This window comes from Abrus precatorius, unplaced genomic scaffold (assembly GCF_003935025.1).
Source record: "Abrus precatorius isolate BTA unplaced genomic scaffold, Abrus_2018 Scaffold2, whole genome shotgun sequence".
In the NCBI taxonomy this organism is placed as follows: Eukaryota; Viridiplantae; Streptophyta; class Magnoliopsida; order Fabales; family Fabaceae; genus Abrus; species Abrus precatorius.
Window position 1 is genome coordinate 35,494,574 of NW_020874362.1, and position 22,992 is coordinate 35,517,565.

The 22,992-nt window shown below is 29.8% G+C and overlaps 4 protein-coding genes across 5 annotated transcripts; all 4 read left to right on the top strand.

The window, feature by feature from the left end:
* Positions 1 to 1,218: 1,218 nt before the first annotated feature.
* On the top strand, positions 1,219 to 3,277 carry LOC113859933 (L-type lectin-domain containing receptor kinase IX.2-like). Its single transcript, XM_027492590.1, has 2 exons — positions 1,219 to 1,336; positions 1,428 to 3,277. Exons 1-2 carry the CDS (start codon positions 1,294 to 1,296, stop codon positions 3,275 to 3,277), a joined length of 1,893 nt encoding a protein of 630 aa, XP_027348391.1. The 5' UTR covers positions 1,219 to 1,293.
* A 3,362-nt stretch (positions 3,278 to 6,639) lies between these two features.
* LOC113859935 (L-type lectin-domain containing receptor kinase IX.1-like) lies at positions 6,640 to 8,619 on the top strand. Its single transcript, XM_027492591.1, has one exon. It carries the CDS (start codon positions 6,640 to 6,642, stop codon positions 8,617 to 8,619), a length of 1,980 nt encoding a protein of 659 aa, XP_027348392.1.
* A 5,986-nt stretch (positions 8,620 to 14,605) lies between these two features.
* On the top strand, positions 14,606 to 21,147 carry LOC113858493 (L-type lectin-domain containing receptor kinase IX.1-like). Of its 2 annotated transcripts, none has more exons than XM_027491174.1 (2): positions 14,606 to 16,619; positions 20,897 to 21,147. In XM_027491174.1, exon 1 carries the CDS (start codon positions 14,697 to 14,699, stop codon positions 16,614 to 16,616), a length of 1,920 nt encoding a protein of 639 aa, XP_027346975.1. In that variant the 5' UTR covers positions 14,606 to 14,696; the 3' UTR covers positions 16,617 to 16,619; positions 20,897 to 21,147. The 2 variants fall into 2 exon arrangements, with proteins under 2 accessions (XP_027346975.1, XP_027346976.1); XM_027491175.1 differs by having other exon boundaries at positions 21,010 to 21,147.
* Positions 16,776 to 20,230, top strand: LOC113858495 (myosin-binding protein 3-like). Its single transcript, XM_027491176.1, has 2 exons — positions 16,776 to 16,786; positions 18,887 to 20,230. Exon 2 carries the CDS (start codon positions 19,133 to 19,135, stop codon positions 19,985 to 19,987), a length of 855 nt encoding a protein of 284 aa, XP_027346977.1. The 5' UTR covers positions 16,776 to 16,786; positions 18,887 to 19,132; the 3' UTR covers positions 19,988 to 20,230.
* Positions 21,148 to 22,992: the final 1,845 nt, after the last annotated feature.

Consider the following 22,992-nt stretch of genomic DNA (forward strand, 5'->3'; position numbering starts at 1 on the left):
TGACACGCCGAGTAATGACGAGCTCAAAGTTTCACAAATCACAACAATGCCGGCCTAAGGGCGAGAAAATGACGCATTAAGACACAAACTTTCCAGAATTTAGACTATCCTATAATCCCAAAATCACAAAGAATAAATACAACCTTTATTATAATTTCTTTGTTTAGAATTATTTATTTATCTATCTATCTATCTATCTATGTAAATGCTCAGGTTAATATTATTTTTTATTAATATTCCTTTGCCTGTATAAAAATTTTAAGTAAAGTAAATACAATATTAATACTAGTTATAAACTGAAGCTGATTTCACTACCAAATTTTGCTTTGTTATTGTTTCAGATAAGAGTTATTATGGGTGGAAATCGTGTGTTGAATTCAACTCAACACCGATTGGTGGCTGTGGAGTTTGACACCTTCCAAGATGAAAAATGGGACAACCCCCCCCACAGGTGGCACTCATGTAGGCTTGAATTTCAACTCTATGAAGTCTAATATAACTGAGCCATGGTTGATAGATAATCAAACATGGAATGTTTATAATTTCAGCATTAAGTACAATTCAAGCACTCTTAATTTAAGTGTTACATTCACTATGTATAGTGATGATAAACCAGTTGAAGAACACATGTCATACAAGGTTGATTTGAGAGATAACTAGCTAAGGTGGGTTATTTATTATTGGTTTCTCAGTTGCAGCAGAAGATTGTATGAGGAACAGACAATTACTTCCAAATTTTTTTCTTCTTTATTTGTAATACAATTTTTTAATATGTGCTTAAGAATACATAACAAAAAATTAATAAATAATAAAATTGTATTAAAATTTAAGTTTAATATTAATATATAATTTATTTGATATTTAAATACATTAACCATAAGTATATTGTCTATGTTAAAGGGTTTTATATTTAAAGAAAACAATGCACATGTCTTTTGTTTCTTCAATATTTCCGTTAGTAATCAAAGCCAAGTTTGTATCTAGTTCATGACAACATGCTATAACTCCGAATATTGTCGTCCTCATCAGCACTGATAGCCGCAGCCCACAGCACAATACGGTGGCTGTGATCTGTCCTGGTTGGAACAACATTCATCACAATGTTGAGGGTTAAGACAAATATAATTTACATACACAAATTACGAAGGAAAAAAACAAATGACAAATAAGAATAAGATAGAAAAATATATACACACACATAACACATGAAAGTGTGTTAGGCTTCAAAGATCAAACTCAACTCTTGGTAATGGATGGTCGTAGTTGGCAATTTGGCCTTCTAACCATTTATGCATGGAGAACCATTTTGTTCCTCCTAATAACCCCTCTTGCAAATGTAAATGCTCAACCTCAGTCTTTTGATTTCCCAAACTTTAATTCTACTTATGTGAAGCTGTTAAATCTGGATGGTAATGCTTCTGCCTCAGATTCAGCTATCCAACTAACATTGAGGACAATGGACCCAAACAATGATGGGTCTGCAGCAGCAGGGCGAGTCACATATCCTCAAAAAATACATCTTTTGGATAACAATTCAAATGAACTAGATTTCACTACCAACTTTTCCTTTGTTATTTCCTCTAATCAGAGTCCTTATGCAGATGGTTTGACATTCTTCCTTGCAAGCCCAAATCTTCCATCCACAAATGATACACAAAAACTGAGCGGAGGAGGCCTTGGCATTGGTCTTGTGGATGGTGACAGAAATCTTCTCCAGACAGACTATCGATTTGTGGCAGTGGAGTTTGACACTTTCTCAAACAACTGGGACCCAGATGGATCACATGTTGGTGTAAGTATCAATTCTATGAAGTCTGAAATATTTGAGGAATGGTGGGTAAATATTACACAAGGGGAGATTTGTAACTGTAGTATTGAGTACAATTCTAGAAAGAGTATTTTGAATGTTTTTTTCACTGGATACAAATCCAGTGGTGGGGATGTCACACAGACTACCCAGAACCTTTCATATCAGGTTAATATTCCTGAGCAATTACAAGAGTTAGAGTCAGTTATTGTTGGCATATCAGCTGCAACAGGTGGGTATTTTGAGCAACATACCCTGCTGTCATGGTCATTTAGTACAAGTGTACCAAGTGGCATACAAAGTAATGCTGATTCTGAAAAGAGAAGCAAGTTAATCAACTTACACTTGTTGGAGGGGATAGGAATTGGTATATGTTTGTTCTTAAGTTTATTGGGGTTGTTCCATCTTTTATTCTGGGGAAAGAATAGAGGAAAAGAAGGCACTTCAGAAGCGACTTCTAATCTAAAGATGGATAATGAAATCCAGATGAGCACTGGACCTAAGAAAATTGGTTATTATGAATTGTTAACTGCAACCAACAACTTTGAAGAGACACAGAAGCTTGGCCAAGGTGGTTTTGGTGGTGTTTATAAAGGTTATTTGAAAGACTCAAACTCTTATGCTGCTATAAAGAGGATATCAGCAGATTCAAGACAAGGTATAAAGCAATATGCGGCAGAAGTGAAGACCATTGGCCAACTGAGGCATAGGAATTTGGTAAAACTCACAGGTTGGTGCCACAAGAGGAATGATCTCCTCTTGATATACGAGTACATGCCAAATGGTAGCTTAGATTCTCATCTTTTTCGTGGAGAAAGCATCTTGACATGGAAGATGAGGTACAACATAGCTCTGGGATTGGCCTCAGCATTGCTTTACTTACAAGAAGAATGGGAAAAATGTGTGCTTCATAGGGACATCAAATCAAGCAACATAATGTTGGACTCCAACTACAATGCTAAGCTTGGGGATTTTGGCCTAGCTAGGCTAGTGGATCATGAGCAAGGGTCACAAACCTCAGTTGTGGCTGGGACCATGGGTTATCTAGCCCCTGAATATATGAATACAGGAAAGGCTAGAAAAGAATCAGATATATTCAGTTTTGGGGTTGTTTTGTTGGAGTTAGCCAGTGGAAGAAAAGCCATTCATCACAAAGATTTGGAGGGAGAAGTATCATTAGTTGAGTGGGTGTGGGAGCTTTATGGATTGAGAAATATCCTTGCAGCAGTAGATCCAAATCTACTTGGAGAATTTGATGTGCAGCAAATGGAATGCTTACTGGTTGTTGGCCTTTGGTGTGCAAATCCAGATTGCAAATCCCGTCCCTCTATAAGGCAAGTGATTAAGGTGCTCAACTTTGAAGCTCCTTTACCCACTCTCCCACAACAGATCCCTGTGTTAACCTATTTCTGTCCAATAACAAATGACTTGTTTTTAACTGTTCCATGTTCCTTAAATGATACAAGTTAAGTGGTCTCCAAATATTGTAACAGCAACACATTATGTACAAGCAATGTTTGTACACCATAAAAATATCATTTGTATCATAAATCTCTACAAATGTAAAAGTGGTCTTCTGAAGAAGGAAGAAGTTGAAAGATAAAAGTTAATATTTTTCAGAAAGCACATGTCACCTTTTTTTTGCAGGTAGGAGAATTTGTAAGCTGAAATAATAAGAAAATATAGCATTTTTCGTTTTCAAATAGTTTGTACTGATAATTTACTCGTAATGCAGTTATGCTTCAAACACTTGACTCATCATCTAATCAAAGTATAAGTGAGAAAGTCCAAAACAAAAGGAGAGCATGAAAATATAAATCAAGTATTAAATATAAATTCATCCAACTTTAACAAACATTAACGTTGATGCATCTAAGATTGATGTTTGAATTATTATTTTCCTTGCAAACAATTAGTGTTTTTAAATGGGTTGACTCTAATATCCTCCTATTTCGTTGCATGAGTTGACTCTAATATTTTCCTTTTTGTTGCATGAAGTAAGGTAAAAATATTTTTTTTTAAAGTTTTTAAACATTGTGAACTATAAGACAGTTAAAAATAAAAAATAAAAAATTGGTGATATAAGTTAAATTTATAAAAAGATATATTGATAATTTTATATATATTTTTGTATTCTTCATTTCTCCCTCTTCCTCCTTTTTTTCCTCTTTTATTCTTATCTTATTCATAACAAAATGAATTTGCTAACTCTTTACCTTCCACTAACAACTACATAGTTGAGTATCATTACTTTTCATTTTTCTCTCAAGTTATAAATTATGATTTACAGCATCAAGAATTTTCAAATAATAGAATTCCTTCTCAGAAAGATTAGAAAATGTTAAAATTTTAGAATTTAGTTCTTTCAAACCCCTTAAAAACGTTTGAGTTGAATAGATCTTAAAAAGTTATATAAAATAAATATATAATTTGTATAAATTCGAGTTTTATGTTAAAAGACAAAATTCTTTTCCCGAAAAATTAGAAAAATGTTTTTAATTTTTTCAAACCTTTTTAAGTACTTAGGTGGACATAACTCGAAAAGTTACATAAAATAAATATATATTTTTTTATAAATTCGAGTTCTATTCTCAAAGTTATACCCTTCAAATTTATAATGTTAAATAAAACAACATTTAAAGTTTTTCACTACTTTGTAAATATACTTTCTACATCGAATTGATATAGAAAGTAATGTTTTTTTTTAATTACTTCTTACGTCAAAGAGTTCTCCATGATTGTGATGGTTGAAAACAAGAGAGAGAGAACAAGAAGAAAGGAGAGGAAGAAAGTGTGAAAAGTGACTTTAGATAAAACTCTAAAGTAATTTCTTTTTCACTTTCTACCTTCAACTTATTGACAATGCTGAATTAATATTAAAATTTGAATAACATAAATTATTAATTTTTTACAGAATTAATATTATTTATACATGTTTCTGTGACGTACTTTGTACTTACAATATAATATTAAGAATCTTGTAACTTTTATGCTTATAAGTTTTATAAAGGAAGGAACTAGTAACAATGAATAAAGACTAGAGTTTTAGGTCACAATTAACGATGCAAATATAAAAATAAAAGAATTTTTTTTTATTTTTTATAACTAAGATTTAATGCAAGTTACTAGTCCAATTTTTATTTTTTTTCTGTTTTAATCTTAATCATTAGTTTACTATAAAATCAAATCAATAATTTTAAATTATTTATATTTTGCTTATTTAAAAGTATTATTTTTTTAATTCCCTTACTTTTCAAAGTAAAGGGAAAGAATATAGAATCACCCTTTTAAATAGGGAATAGTATTTTCAAATGTATCACTATATTTTCTTCTTTTCTTATAGATGTGCAGACATTATTTCTAATAATATATAAGTTTAATTTGAATAATTTTTTAAATAAATATTTATATAAAAAATAAAGAGATAAAAAAATTACAAGTTAAAATCGAATGTACCTTTTTTTTTAAAAAAGTTAATTGAAAAGTTTTCTGAAAAATACGAGAATCAAAAGTTAATTTTAACTTTGGAAAGAATTTAATTTATTTATCACTATTTTTTATTTAATAAATACTTTTTTATTCCAAAAAATTTCATAACTCTGAAATTAAAGTTTGCACATAGTAAGATGAGAAAATAATAAATCTTACATGCTTAATTCCCCTTGCTCAAAGCCTTAGATTAATAACTTGTATATGAAAAAAGAAAATTACTGAAAAAGTTAATATGAATGTTCCCATTTCAATTTCAAGTGTAATTGCTTTATCTCAGTTGCCATTTCGAAGTATTTGACCCGATGTCATCATACGGGTACCTAAATTTGTGCGGACTGAACTCAATACCCAAAATTTTGTAATAAGTTTTAATATAAAATACTCAACTGATTAAAAATATCATATTTCATATTTGTCAACACATTAGATTGGACAATTTAGTTTAATTAGTTGAACTCAATAAGTCGAATGTAAATATATATATATATATATATATATATATATATATTATTAGCATAAATTCATACATATACTAACTATTTGCTTTTTATTAAAATTTAATTGAAATGCATTAATAATATAAAAAAATTACATTACCATTTAATTATAAATTATCATATATTTAAAAATTATATACTTTTATAATCATTTCTTTAAAAATTATATTTAGACTAACTTTTTAATTTATTATATAAAATTTTTATATTCTTAATATATCAAAATTAAATTTTTTATCATACAAAATTTATATAAAGTAAAACTAGTCTACCCTTAAATCCAGCGTAAAATTATATATGAGGCAAGATTTGTTTTATTAGTTTAAATAAAAAAAATTATATTTAATGTAAACTTTTTATTTAACTTATATTTAATGAGTTATAATTTATTATTTTATTAATTATTAAATATAAATTAAATAAAAACCTCAAATATAAAAGTTTTTTTTTAAACTTACACTATATATATATATATCTAACCTCGAGAGATGACGTTTTCGAAACTTTTCTTCTTTATTATTCCTAACATACGTTAAATGAAATTAAATTTAAAGGAAACAATGCTTTGACAAGTGGTTTCTTGAATATTTCCGTTAACAAGCAGCGGTGTTTGTTTCTAATCAATAACAACATTTGCTAAATCCAAATGTTGCCGTTTGATCCACCACAAGCAGCACAATAGCACGGTTGTGATCCCTGTTCATTTTTTGAAGAAACGATGAGCTGTGTACGTGGGAACATTCGTCACGAGGTGGAGCTAAGACAAACAAGATTGAAGATAAATACGCCCATGGAAATGTGTCAGCAGGCTTCAAACTTGAACCTCGATTTCTACTCAGTTTAATGGGCGATTGTAATTGGCATTTTGGGCACGATGCAACGAGTAGTTATGCAATGGGAGCATTTTTGTTCCTAATGGTAACCCCTCTTGCAAATGCTCAACCTTTGTCTTTTGATTACAACTTCACTGATGCTGATGATGTAATACAAGTAAAGCTTGAAGGAAATTTCTCTTCTTCAAATGCTGGCATCCAACTCGCAGTGGACCCAAACAAAAGTGGATTTGGGAGTGTTGGGCGAGTCACAAGTTCCCAACTTTTTCATCTTTGGAACAAAAGCTCGAATGAACTAGAAAGCTTCACTACCCAATTTTCCTTTTCACTTCTCTCAAGCCAGACCCAGATTCCTCGTGGAGATGGTTTGACATTCTTCTTAGCAAACCCAAATCTCACAGATTTGAATGATGCAACACAACTAAAAGGAGGAGGCCTTGGCATTGGTCGTGGGGATCACAACTACCTTAACCAAACTTTCACAACTGAGTATCACTTTGTGGCGGTGGAGTTTGACACTTTCCCAAACCAGTGGGACCCACCTGACACACATGTAGGTGTGAATGTCAACTCTATGGTGTCTTACATAGCTGAGAAATGGTTGACAGATACTTCAAGCAGCCCTTACGATTGTTATATTGAATACAATTCAAGAGGTTATCATCTAAAAGTTTCTTTCACTGGATACAAGCTCAATGGTGAACGAGTAACACAGAACCTTTTGTACCACATTGATTTGAGTGAATACTTGCAAGAGTCGGTTATTGTTGGCATATCAGCTGCAACAGGAGATGGCTCGGAAGAAATACATACACTCATGTCATGGTCATTTAATAAAACCCCACCAACTAGTAGTGCTGATCATCAGAAAAGCAAGTTAATCATTCACAAGTTGTTGGCGGGAATAGGAATTGGTTTAGGTTTGTGTGCGTGTTTAGTTGGGTTGGTCCATGTTTTATTATGGAAGAGGAATAAAGGAAAAGAAGAAGAACCCACCTCAGAAACCGCTTCTGATTTGAAGATGGATGATGAGTTCCAAATGGGCACTGGACCTAAGAAGATTAGCTATGAGGAATTGGTATCTGCAACAAACAATTTCCAAGACACACAAAAGCTTGGCCAAGGTGGTTTTGGTTGTGTTTATAAAGGTTTTTTGAAGGACCAAAACTCCTATGCTGCTATAAAGAGAATATCAGCAGATTCAACGCAAGGTGTAAAGGAGTATGCGGCTGAAGTCACTATTATAAGCCAATTGAGGCACAGGAATTTGGTGAAACTCACTGGTTGGTGCCACAAAAAGAATGATCTCTTCTTGATATACGAGTACATGCCAAATGGTAGCTTAGATTCTCGGCTTTCTGGTGGAGAAAACTTTTTGTCATGGCAAGTGAGGTACAATGTAGCTTTGGGCTTGGCTTCAGCATTGCTTTACCTACAAGAAGAATGGGAAAAATGTGTGCTTCATAGGGACATCAAATCAAGCAATGTAATGTTGGACTCCAATTTCAATGCTAAGCTTGGGGATTTTGGCTTAGCTAGGCTAGCAGATCATGAAAAAGGGTCACATACCACAGTTATGGCTGGGACCATAGGTTACTTGGCCCCTGAATATATGAGCACAGGCAAGGCTAGAAAGGAATCTGACATATTTAGTTTTGGGGTTGTTTTGTTGGAGGTAGCCACCGGAAGAAAAGCCATTCACCACAGAGACAATGAGGAACAAGTATCATTAGTTGAGTGGGTGTGGGAACTCTATACATTGAGAAATCTCATTTCAGCTGCAGATCCTAACCTATGTGGGGATTTTGATGTGAAGCAAATGGAATGTTTGATGCTTGTTGGTCTTTGGTGTACAAATCCAGATTGCACATCCAGACCCTCCATAAAGCAAGTGAATAAGGTGCTTAACTTTGAAGCTCCTTTACCAATTATCCCACAACAGATCCCTGTGCTAGCCTATTTCCCTCCAGAATGTAATCATAAAGTTTGATTTTTCATATCCACTTCTCTGAATTGGAAGAGTTCACTTCATTTGTAAATGGAATCTCACATAACATACTGTAAAGTAATATTCTAGTAATTCAAATTACGTATAAATCATACTACTATAAACAATGTATGGTTTCTAACTCTTTTTTTTTATTATTTAATTTGCCTATGATTTCCTTATAAATGAATTCATTTCACGTATTCGAAGCACTGTATCTGATTGAATAGTTGCACTGTTCCCTTTCACAGTTCGGTTTGAATATCACAAAGAACAAAATTCGTTTAAAAATACTCTTGTAAACTCAGAATTTCATAATATTGGATTAGGCAAAGAATTTATTACCATACACCTAATATCCTAAAAAGTTATACAGATCTCTATATAAATCTTCTTTAAAACTATATCATTTTAATGTTGACCTGTAATCTCAGCATTTTTATTAAACACTACATGAAATCAAGAAAATCGAGTTATGATATGATAAAAATACTAACGAAAAGCATATACTAACAAACTTCAACTCTTGAAGTGACAAATGCATGCGGAGGATCCAAATTTGGTAGCTAAAAAGCCAATTGAACAAAGTATTGGAATTTCCGATTGTCCAGCACTCTCTCTCTCTCTCTTTTAACGCCAACTTACAAGGAAAAGCAAGAAAGTGAGGAAATAGAGGGAAAAGGAACAAAAGTAAATAAATGAATGAGATAAATTCGGATGTGTAACTTAGCACTCACCAATTATGAAATAGGTATATAAAACATTATATTTAGGAAAATATTGATCCAATTTTCATTATGAGAAGTAATAGATAAAATACAGTGAAACAGGATTGCACCGCAAATATAAATCGATAAAATTTTTATTATCAAAGGTATCCTTGCACTGCAAATAAAAATTGATCTAGTATGCGCTTTCAGAGCACGAGTACTTGTTATAAGTAAGTTTTAAATTATGGTTATTTACAAAAATTTTCGGGTATCTGCAGATATTTGTTAAAAAAAATTAACATTTCTTAAAATAATATAATTTAAAATAAATATTAAATCATAATCTGAAAAAATAAAACCATTTTATATTTTAATAATTTTATGCATATAAATACCCGCGAGTATGAGTATCTCAATACACACTTCCATCTTATTAATAAATGTTTGTTTATTTTGAAGTTTGATAAAATTGCTTTTAAATTATTTAGCACAATTGATATGTGAATTCAAATTAATTTCAATTACAAATTTTAACTATGAAATATAAATAAAACATAAATCTCTAATCTTCATGTCAAAATTTGTTCTTTTGTGAACTCTTTCTATTTAATAAAAGAGACACCCTTGAATCTTTATATCAAAGTAATTTATATAGTTTGAAACAGAAAACACCATTGACCTTTCTTTGTATAAGATAATATTAAGGGTCCGTTTAGTGAACAGGACAGGATAAGGTAAATAGGATAAGATAATTAGATAAGAATAAAATATAAAAATAATAATAATAAACTTTTATGATATTTAATATTTGTTGTAGACTTAATAGAAAAAAATATGACATTAATTCATAGAAAATAACAAAATTACTGTTTTGTTTATATTTATTAAATTAAATTTTGATTATTTTACTTTTTATAATTTATTTATTTTAATTTATAAAAATATATAAATAATTAAAAAATTTAATTTTAAAAATATATAAAAATAGAGAGAAGAGAAAGAGGAAAGCAATAAAAAAGATGTAAAAGAAAATTAAAGGTATTTTAGGAGAGACAGTTGCTATCATTTTTTTTTTCCTAACTCAACAATATTCTCATCATAATAATTATACTGATTTGATAGAAAATAAATAAATTAATTTTATTCTTATTACTCATAATTAACAAATGATATAATAACTAATCATATTCTACCTATTTTTATCTGACCACTAAAGGAGCTTGTCCCAAAATATTTTACAATAAGGAGGAATTTCAATGGATTTCAAAAGTAAACAATTCACATCATCCATGGGGATTGGCATAAACAACAGCAAGAATGTGTTTTTAATTGCAACTAATTTTATTGTTTACGTGGAAAAAGTTTTAAAAAGACATTTTTCATTATTGTTTAGTAAATTTTATAAAATCAATTTATAATCTTTGATTTTATTTTTTTTACAAAAAATTCGAACATTTAAAATAAGCAAAATTTTGAAGCTCATAGTTTTCTAGCTAACTTGTATTTTTCTATGTTATCCTCAATAGTTAGTTATTTTAAATACAAAATGAACTATTATACAGAACTTTATTCTTTTTTTTGTAATGTCAACCTAGAAAGCGATTATTTTATACAATATGTACAAAATAAAAAAATTTAAAATTACTTTTCATATAACACATTCAAATATAAAACTTATTTTATATAATCAATTATCATAATTTTTTATTATAAATTAAATTAATTATGGAAATAATATTTTTTTAACTTGATCCAAGCAAGCACGCCCATTGAAAGACATGATTAATTAAATGTAGAATACATGTTAACATTGGTAAAATGGGTAAACTCTTCTAATTTAAACTTTTCTTAATTGAATTTGAATGAGTCCAAGCAATGAGCAGATATGATGTGCCCATGTTATAACTCAAACCTAGTGCACGTTGCTTAGAGATAAACAACTATTATATGACTTGTTCTAGAGTTGAAGTTATTAATGTGGAAGAGAAATGTGGTTACATTAAAGAAAGAAAATTATTTGAGTAACCAATTACGTTCTTCTTATTAAAGAGAGAAAACGCAGAATATAAAGTGAGACAGTGACATACCTTCACTGCCTATAAGAATAGTAATGAGGAAATTCTCTCACATACTGTGTAATATAAATAAAGAACATACGTGGAATGAGACTTTAGAAAATAAGAATAGGCTTTGTAATTTTATTCATTGGTCACTATCCATGTAACATTTTTTTCTAACTGGTTTAAATAAGATTTTGATTATTATAATTTCAATTCATATGAATTTAATGACGGATCTAAATAATAAGAAAGAGAGGGGAGAAAATTAAATGAATTTTGATCTACATAAATACATTAATAAATGATAAGATTATAAAATTTATTATATAAAAAATGAAGTTTACATATATAATTTGTTCTTGTGTGGGTTTTGATTATTCTTCAAGATGTGAGTATTTATAATTCATTTGGGTTTTGATACTTTAGGAATGGATACCTTAATAAGTGGAAATTATAAAGAAATAAACAAATAAGGATTAATTACTAATAAATAATTATTATATTAACTACAACCTATATAAATATAAAACAAGATAAATTTATGGGTAATATCTTATATATTTTTAGTGTCATTATAAAATTAATAAAAGTTTATTTTTAATAGTTATTTATCCCAATTTTTAATGTAAACTTTTATTTTACATATTATGAAAAATAAATTTAAGTTTAAATTAAAAATAAAACAAAAACAGTTAAAGTAGTTCACCTAAATTTTATCCTATAAAATAAAGGTTGGCCATAATAAAAATATATTGTAATTTTAAGTATGGAAGTAAATATTATAAATTAAAATAATATTTTTAAAAGAACAAAAATATTTTATATTATAATTTTCAATACAATCTAACATATTTTTTAAGAAAAAATATTTTTTATTTCTTAAATAATGTCCTTAAGGTATGGATTAGTAAAATTTTTATATATAAAAATAAATACAAACATAGTTTTACTTTTTTTTTTACTTTAAATAAGTCAAAAATTAAAATTTAATATTTTGTAATCTTTAATAACAACCTTTATATAAAATAGTGTATTATTTAAGATAGCAATGCTTTATATTTGATTTTGTAAAATTTTAAATTTAAATTTAATTTAAGAAAGAGAATATATTTTAAATTTAAATAGTTCATTTGTTTAAAAAATATTTTTTTTCTAAATATCAACATTTTATTAAAGACAAATTTAGAGTATAAAAAATATTCTAACCCGTTATAACTATTAACAATACATATTAAGGATCATTAATTTATTTCATAATCGAAGGTTGCAACTTTCAAGATACATATGTTAAACATTTGACTCAAATTTTGTCTAAAAAAAATTAATACTTTAGACTCACAATTAATTTATATATTTTTTAATTTATTATCAACTCATTAATATGATAATTTTTATCATCTAATACTATCCTTAAGCTTTAAGATGCTAGTATTTGAAAACTAGAGTTTTGAGGCAATATTCATTATTTTTTAAAGTTCATTTTTGAAAACATTTTTATGAATTTAAAAATACCTTTTTAAAATTTCCTCAGTGTACCACTATTTTAAATAAAGTTGTTAAACAAGTATGTCTTAACTAATTTAACCCTAATTTATATGAGTTAAAGAACAAAAAATCTATCAAATCAAAAAGTCTATTATATGAAAAATATACAAAACTAAAAAACTCAGATCAAATAGAGCTAACACTACTTAGGTCAATTACCTTATCAAAAAATTATTTTAGCTCACCTTTTTATTGTATAAACATACGCTGTCTTATGAAATAATATATTAAGAATATTTCTTTTTTTATTAAAAAATTCTTTTATTAATCATTTATAATTTCTTTAAATTAATTGTTGCGGATCAAGTCAATGTAAACTTTCTTTAATATATTATAAATAAATTAATATATTAAAGAAAGTTTGCATTGACTTGATCCGCAACAATTAATTTAAATAAATTATAAATAATTAATAAAATAAATTTATGATTTTTATATGGTATTTTAATTTTATTTTAAAATTTTTATATATTTATTAAAATACTTTTTAATTTATTTTAAGAAATTTTATAATTAAATATAAATTTTCACATAAATTTTTTTATTAAATGAACACTTACTTATGCGAACTGTTGGTTTTATCTAACATGGTCATTAGAAGCTCCTCACACGATCTTCATCATAAGACATATTAAGAAAAAAATGGGGTCAGGATCAACAGAATCTGCTATCATTTTAAATATTGCAATGTAATCCATATTTAATTGGGCTAATTATAACATTTTGCAAATTAACCCCGAATGTCTATTTGTTGCACCAAGTCGTCCATAACTGTAATCAAAGTATAAAAGGAATTACTATGTAGCTAATCACAAGTTTTTCCTTTACAAGTTTATCATACAGCTGATGCATTTAGCTTCAATGAACTGAAAGAAACTAACACTGTTTTCTTTCTTCTTCTGTAAATTGTGTAAGGCAAGATGAATCAATACCTACCTAACATTTTTATTCTGTAAATAGTGTAAACATGGTCCCTGTTTTATTGTACTACCAAACATTTGAATACTACAAGGAGGTGACGAGACTTGGATTATTTTTTTTAATATAATAATCCAGAATTGCGTTGACCTATAATTATAAATTTGCACGTTGTCATGCAAATTATTTGACCATAAATTAGTTTCAGTGTAAACTTTTCTAACTTTTTAATGAAATGAATGAGCCCATCTTCCAGTTTATTTCTCCGACCACAACATTCTCATTCTTCATCCAAGTATAACAATTTTCTTGCAAAAACTTTTGAGTACCCAATCGATTGCTATTGAAAGAAAAAAAGTAACATATTTGTCCGATAACTTAAACTGGTTGGTGACTAGTTGGAGTGCCACTTGTTACTAATTTCCGTGTAGTTTACTTTGGAACCCGCTTTTTTTTCATTTTTCCTTTCTAGAACTATACGACTTTTGCTTAGAAATGACACAATAATAATATAATAAAGAATGGAAATGGAAAGGAAAGGAACAAACAAGAAAGTAAACATTGGTGGCCAAGGATGCACGTGAAGTTAAATGAATCCAAAATCTAGCACCTAGCAACGGTCTCAGCCGCATCAAAAGGAACATATGTCCAGTTGTCCAACCTTAATTTCCCCTCTCACTTCTTAATGATGTTGTCCATTTTCTTCCTCTTGATAATCCCATATGCTTCCTCTCTATCCTTTAACTTCACTAGTTTTAATCCTAATGGCCAGAACATAACATATGAGGGATCAGCATACCCTGCATCACCAACCATCCAACTTACAAGAAACCAGAAAGACCAAGGCATGATTGGAAGCATAGGTCGAGCCACATATCACCAACCTATGCAACTGTGGGACAAAACCACTCGCAAGCTTACAGATTTCACAACCCATTTCTCTTTTGTCATAGATTCACAGAACAGAAGTGTTTATGGAGATGGGATTGCATTCTTCCTTGCCCCCAATGGTTCAAAGCTTCCTAATGCCACAAAAGGAGGTTCTATGGGTCTGACACTTGATAATCAACCATTGAACTCAACTGATAATCCATTTGTTGCCGTGGAGTTTGATATCTATAAGAATTTATGGGATCCACCGCATGAACATGTTGGCATCGACATCAACTCTATGAGATCTGTTGCTAATGTGACATGGTTGGCTGAAATCAAGGAAGGGAAAGTCAATGAGGCTACGATCAGTTACAATTCTAGTACACTAAATTTAAGTGTTGTGTTCACCGGTTTTGACAATGAGAGTGGCACCATCCTACAACAACATCTATCTGCTATAGTTGATTTGAGACTTTATTTGCCAGAATTGGTTACTTTTGGTTTCTCAGCTGCCACAGGAAATGCAACTTCTATACACAGCCTTTATTCATGGGATTTTAACTCAAGTTTGGCAGCACAAGAAAACGTTGCAACAAGCACAGGAGTACCAGTTCCAAGGTCTCCAACCTCCCATACAGCTCCAAGTCAGAAAAGCAAGACCAAGACAGGATTGGCAGTGGGATTGGGTATCGGTGGATTTGTTTTGATTAGTGGGTTCGGTTTGGTTTCAATTGGCTTATGGAAGAAGTGGAAGAAAGGGAGTGAAGAGGAAGATCATGATTTGGAAGAGTATATGGGAGAGGATTTTGGGAGGGGGACAGGACCGAGGAAGTATTCATATGCCGAATTATCACAAGCAGCTAATAATTTCAAAGATGAGCATAAGCTAGGACAAGGAGGATTTGGATGTGTTTATAGGGGTTATCTTAAAGACATAAAGTCTTATGTTGCTATTAAAAGGGTGTCAGAAGATTCTGATCAAGGAATAAAGGAGTTTGCATCAGAAGTAAGAACTATTAGCCAGTTAAGGCATCGAAATCTAGTGCAATTGATTGGTTGGTGTTATGAAAGAAAAAAACTCTTGCTTGTGTATGAGTACATGCCAAATGGAAGCTTAGATGTTCATCTTTTCAAGAAACAGAGCTTGTTGAAATGGACAGTGAGATACAACATAGCTCGAGGCTTGGCCTCTGCATTGCTGTATTTGCACGAAGAATGGGAACAATGTGTTGTGCATAGAGACATAAAATCAAGCAACATCATGCTGGATTCAGAGTTTAACGCAAAACTTGGTGATTTTGGCTTAGCAAGGTTTGTGGACCATGCAAAAGGTGCACAAACTACTGCTTTAGCTGGGACTATGGGCTACATGGCCCCTGAATGTGCTACCACAGGAAGGGCTGGTAAGGAATCAGATGTATACAGTTTTGGAGTTGTTGCTTTAGAGATAGCTTGTGGAAGAAAGCCCATAAACCTTAAGGCTCAAGAAAATGAAATAAATATTGTGGAGTGGGTGTGGAGACTCTATGGAAGAGGGACAATTCTTGAAGCAGTAGATCCAAGACTAGATGGGGATTTTGAGGAGGAGCAAATCAAATGCTTGATGATTGTTGGTCTTTGGTGTGCTCACCCTGACCATAATAATAGGCCTTCAATAAGGCAAGCAATTCAAGTGCTTAATTTTGAAGCTCCCTTACCTAATCTTCCATCAAGTTTGCCTGTCCCAACATATCTTTCGGGCCCCCTACACTCATCCATAGCCCCATTCAACATAAACGCTTCAGAGGAAGGCCAAATCCAAAGAATAAGTTACACTTCAAACACAAACTCTTCTGGGTTCACTACAACTTCTGACGATGCTTCTCCCTCTCTGTCACTTTTGTACTCACGGTGAAATGTATTTTATCTGAATGTTTCTTTCTTTCTCTATGAATATATTTAAACTTTTCTTTATGTATACAGTATCAATCATATTTCTCTTGATTTAGATTTTGACATCTGTGTATTTAATATGAAGGTCGTATGAACAAATGCTTGAAACTGTTGTGACGAGATTATTGAGTGGTGGAATTGTTACCCCACTTCTTGTTTCTTATGATACCCCTATCATCCTTCAACTATAAACCATTCCTATTTGGAGACAACGCTTTGAATTTCGAAATTTTTTATCAAGAAAACAGTGTCTTGAAAAAGAACACTCGGCATTAACGAGAGACTGTTGTACAATCAAATTAATCTATGTGATCATAACTACAGCGTCTGGAAAATTGTCTGACTTCAAACCAAACTAGTTTCTCGTTCATTTTCAATTCTTAGAATGTTCTTCCTACAGTGCTCCAACTTGTTTGATCCCAATTACCCCAAATAAACACAAGCGGTGTGGGAATGGAGTTTCACATAGGCATCAATATTAGATACAAAAAATCAGTCCTTAGGCCACAAAGTGGTCTAGCATTGAGAATGCCAGAAGATACAAAGCTGGAATTAAGCTACAACTGTAGCCCAAAAAACCTTGTGAAATTGTATTGGTATAAAAGTGATACAATAAAGAGAGAGAGAGAAAAACAAGAGAACTTTAGGATAAAATAATTGATGTGATAGAAGGAAATAAATAGTGAGAAAAAAAATTGAATTAATTTATTGAATAAATAAGTAGAATTTGATTTTATTTTTTTTTATATTAGAAAGTATATAAAGTGAGAAAAATAAGAATTTATTCATTATTAATTAAAAGTTAGACATATTCATTTTATTTTTTAACAAAATTTATTTATTTTTCATTTTCTTTAAAAATGATTTTTTTAATTCCCTAACGACATCACTCTTGAAAGTATAACATATAATTAATAATAAATGACAAAATATAAGTAATGTTCAGTTATTTTTTATTTCATGCAAGACTTTGTACTAACTTATTTGATTTATGATTAAATCTGGCATGTATTTGTTTACATTTTTAAAAATATTTTCTAAACTCTACTGTAAGTCATTCTACCTTGTAGAAGTTTATTAGCTTGTTTGGTTTATAGACCCAATTTACACATTTTTCAAGACCAATTGCCTTGAAACACAGTCCACATAGGTTTGTAGCAGGGATGATACCAGACCAATTATTTTAGAATTAAATTACGTAATAAAAAATTATTAAGTTGATAAAAATTATATATATATATATATATATATATATATATATATATAATTCAATGTAATATAAGCTTTTCTTATTATGTATTGTTTTATTTGTTATTTAACTATTTGTATTGAATAAAATTTGATTTGCTCTAGTTAAATGCATAAAATATTCTTTTATTTCAATATTTATTAATATCTTATTATTATATTGATTGTATTTATATATATATGTGCATTTTAATACTTTAAAATAATGTTAATATACATTGGTTTTTATTATTTTTAAATATATTTTATGAAAAATAATAAGTCAATATAAGTATACTTTTAATATGCATTTATATTTAATGTAATTCATAATAATATATATTTAAAATTAAACACAGAAAATTACAAAAAAAATCATATAGATACATATATCAAATTAAATATATTACTTTAAAATGTGTTAGAATCTTTTATTTTGAAATGTTTTTTATTTTTTCTAAATATCAAATTTTAGTATATATTTTAATTTATTAAAATATTTTAATAATTGATTGTTTGGTTTAGTATTAGTTTTTTAATAAAAATTCATATATTTAATAAATATAAATTATATTTAATAAATTTATAACTTAATATTATTATATCATTCATTTTTCCTTTTTAATATTATTTCTATCTTAATTTATGTGCAATCTAGTATTAATGCATATATCTGAAAAAATAATTAAATTTTAATTTAAAATGGTAAAATAAATTAATTTAGTAAAATATTTTTAATAAACTTGCCAAAGTTATTTTAGCTATTAATTAAGAAAAATATTTCTGCTAGATAAAAATATAAGATGAAAAAATAATTAAAATTTTCATATTCTAAAATTATAAATTATTTAAAATAAATAAAAAAACATATTTAAATCGACACCTAATAAAAAAATAAAAAATGCTATTAATGTAAGTTAATTTTTGACAAAAATAATAAAATAATGAATTTGAGCAGTTGGGTGCAAAATTAGAAGGGAGAATGAGACAAGTTTATGATGGAAGAAATAATGATGTGATGTGGGTTTGAACAGAATCTCTGAAATGGTCCAAATCACCACAAACCACCACAACTCTATTTCCCTTCCATCGTCCTCTTCCTCCTCTCAGCGCTTCAAACACTGCAACACCGTCACATTTTCCATTCCCCATTGACGCTAACTTTGGTTCCTCCGTTCCTACCCCCTCTCTTCCGCCTCAGATGCAGACTCTCCCTCCCATCTCTTGCATCAGAGGTTCCTTCTGCTGCTCATGGATTTCCCTCCCGCGTTCAATTTCTTCACCCATTTTGGATGTGGCTTCGTTCTTCTCCGCTCCCTCTATCGCATCCTTAACTTCCTCGGCCTATTTTTGATGTGCACCTTTTGCTTCAAGGTTTTCCGCTTTTGGTGGCATTCCAAGGCCGCAATTCGTTTCCTCTGCGATTCCGGAGGCATACCCAGAATTCGTTTTTGCTTCCACAACCTTGTTTTCCAAGTATCTAACTCAAAGGCGACACCTTTGGAAAAAGGGCGTGACCCCAATTCGAAATCCTCCGTTAAAAAGGGTTCTAATGTTGTTGGGGAGAAAGGGAATGCGAATTCCGAAGATGGGTCGGAGGGGAAGGGTGAGATTGAGAGAGAAGGGTGTAATGAGGATGAGGTGTTTGACGTAAAGACGCTCAGAAAACTCGTGAAGATTGAGAGGAAGAAAGCCAATGCAGCTTGTGCAGAGCTTGAGAAGGAGAGGACGGCGGCTGCGTCATCGGCGGAGGAGGCAATGGCGATGATTTTGCGGCTTCAGAGAGAGAAGAGCACGGCGGAAATTCAAGCCACTCAATTCAGGAGAATGGCTGAAGAGAAGCTGGATTATGATCAGGAAATGATTGAGTCGTTGCAGTGGACGATCACGGATCACGAGACTCAGAAGTGTTCGTTGGAAGATCAATTGGAGATTTATAGGGAGGAACTGAAGCAATTCATGAAGGATGAGGAAATAGACCAAATGGAAGATGAGGTGAGTAGGGGTTTTGGATATGATGATGATAATCCTGATGGTCCAGATTATCCTAATGATCCAGATGATCAAGTAGTTAGCTCTCCTGAAACCGAACCACAGACCTTGTAAATTCTCAAGGTTGTTATATAGAAATGTCTTTACATCAGTTTTTCTCTCACCTCTTTTGGTTTCTCTGTGTAAATTGTATTTATCCATAATTTAATTAATAATAATGTCAAAGGCCTATATATATTCTTTTCATTTTTATCTTTTGCGTGCTGGATTGGGCTCAACTTTCAGGTTAACTAGTGTAGGTGTGGTGGAATTTAATTAAGCACTTAATGTTGCTTGGATCCTGATGCTTGTAATTTAGGATGGATATAATAGGGGGTTAGTCTCTCAACTTTCAGGTTTATCATTATAATATTCCTGAGAATTTGATTGAAGCCCTTGCGTCGCAAGGATCTGATTCTGGTGGTTGCAGTTGAAAATAATGTGTATGATCCATTTAGTCTCACGGATTATTTTCAGTCTCAAGGACGATAATGTATGTTATTGACAATAGGTTTACTTCTATAATATTGTTGCACGGGTTGCATGGAAACACTTAACGCTACAAGGAATATTTGCTGTGGACGTATTACCTTTGTTCTTGTTTATTTGTCCATATAGAAGTTAAAAATTATATTAATTGTTATTCTTCCAGTAATAACAATTTCCTCATATAGGAATTCCAAGCAGTAGTACAATGAATAAAACATTTACACTGGTTAAGTAGCTCAAAGGTCAAAGAGAACCAGACTAAGTAATAAGGATATATTAGGAAGTTGAGTAAATAATTCCAACAAAATAATCCAATTCCTTATTGTGTGTAATTTCTTTGAATAGATAAACAAGAACGAAGGTAGTGCTAAACTAGCCTCAACTTTCAGGTTTGCTTTTATAACTGAATAAATTTAATGGAGTACTTAATGTTGCAAGGATATGCTGCTTATAGTATACGTTAGTGAATATGTATCTTGTGTATTATGTAAGCAGTGGAGCAAATATAGTGGTTTAGTCTCTTAACTTTCTGGTTTATTGGTGTAATTTTGTTGAATGAATTGGGTTGAAGCACACGCATTGCAAATATTTGATTCTGGTGCTTGCAGGTAGAATTATGCAGTTGACAATGACGTATGAGCAATTTAACCTAAAGTTTTGGTTTACTTGTATAATTTTGTTGATTGAATTACATTGAAACACTCAACGCTACATGAAATATTTGCACTGTGCATATTAAAGTTGCCTCGACTTTTTTAGGTTTACTTGTGTAATTTTGTAATAAATTCCACTGTAGTTAAATTTGTAAAAGGACCTCAACTTGCATTGGAGAGTGGACATTTTCTATGGCTATTTGATAATTTTATATTGTCAGTTATTGTAGTCTCAACTAAGGATCACATGATCATGTATTGTGCCTTATTTGGCCTAGTGTTCTTTTTCTCTTGGTTGGAAGGGGGTAGTTGCATATTCTTACAAGCACAAATAACCTTTAGTGATGGACTTTACAAAATGTGTATTCACATAACTTATTCCTCTCTTCTCTCTCTCTATTGGAGTAGAGGGGTTGCATCTTCTTGCAGGCACAAATTTCCCTATATATGGAACTCAGCATTGTTTGCTTGCAACTCTCAGGATATCTTAATCTGCACTGTCAAATTTATGGAAAGAGATGTGTATATAGCATTCCTCACCCTGTAATCCGTATCTTAATTATTAAAAGATAAGATAATCATAGATTTCTATTTTTTCCCCATAAAAAATTAACAATAACAAAATATTGGTAGAAAAATGTCACCCTATGGAGTCTACTAATAACACAAACCACCATCTCCTCTGCTTGTTGAAAAATCATGGGAGAGAAAGTTCATGACCTTTCCTCTTTTTCAAAATACGTTATTTTTAAATAGAAACGTAAAATAAAAAATTAAGTGAATCATTTTTAGCATTATTTTGTGTTTTCTAATTGTTGGGGATAAGGATTGGGTGTCGTTGACTAAGAAAATCATGCGACAATTATGGGTTGGGGCTTTCCATGGCCTCACTTCCGTGAGAAAGAAGGTTTAAGCTTAGGAGATTAATACTAACTGCCAAATATTGGAGCTTTCCATGAGAAGCTTATCTTTTAACTTTGATAGTTAGATAAACTTGAATATTTATAACTATTAGTTGGATAATTTTTTAACAATTATATTTTTTCTATTTTTTTAATTATTTTATTAAAAATTATTATTTCATCCAATAAAAAAATCAATATAAATTAGAAATTTATAAATTAACAAAACTTATACCTTTTCACACTATATAACAATTATGTTTAACTTTTCGATGCTTTATATGGCAATATTTTAAATATAATTAAAATATTTTATAAATTTAAACATGTAAAACTTGAATACATATTTTTTTAATCCTCTTTTCATTAGAATTTGTATAAAATAGATCAAAAGATAACAAAACTTTAATATAATTTTTTTTATTTTTCCATTTGAGATTAATATAATAATATGTTTAGTAAATTACAAAAATTTCTTATTTATAAAATTTAATGCACTTTTTTTTACTGTTTGTTTAGATATTTTAAAAATAAATTAGAAAAAAATAAATTTGAAGTGTTCAGCATATGAAAAAATAATAAAAATAAATAATAAATAATTCAATATATTTAAATATTTTGAAAAATAAAAATACAACGAAATAATCATAACGGAAGAGCCTTTTATATAATATATGGAGAGTTGGATATAGATAAATAAAAGAGTATAAACATATACATAGATAGATAACTTATCAAATAAACATACAAAAAATAAATTAAATTAATGTTATTTATATTTATATTTTTATTAATTTTAAAAGAAAAACTAAAAAATAATGGAAATTCTTAAATAAAAATTTAATAATTAAATAAATAAAGAAAATAATTTTAAAAATTTAAAAATTGCCATGCAAAAAAAGATTATCATACACAAATAAAAAAATATTAATATAATTTTTAATGTATATAGATTTTAATACTTTTTTTATTTATTAACTAATGACCTAAGATATAAGACAAGACTTAATGAATAATAGGTAAATAATTTGTTAGT

Excerpts from the sequence above, each read along its gene's own strand:
- LOC113859933 (XM_027492590.1), top strand. The coding sequence starts at position 1,294 with ATGGAGAACCATTTTGTTCCTCCTAATAACCCCTCTTGCAAAT. Across the intron at positions 1,337-1,427 it reads TAATAACCCCTCTTGCAAAT|ATTCAGCTATCCAACTAACA; the intron begins GTAAATGCTCAA and ends CTTCTGCCTCAG.
- LOC113859935 (XM_027492591.1), top strand. The coding sequence starts at position 6,640 with ATGGGCGATTGTAATTGGCATTTTGGGCACGATGCAACGAGTAGTTAT.
- LOC113858493 (XM_027491174.1), top strand. The coding sequence starts at position 14,697 with ATGATTGGAAGCATAGGTCGAGCCACATATCACCAACCTATGCAACTG.
- LOC113858495 (XM_027491176.1), top strand. The coding sequence starts at position 19,133 with ATGGATTTCCCTCCCGCGTTCAATTTCTTCACCCATTTTGGATGTGGC.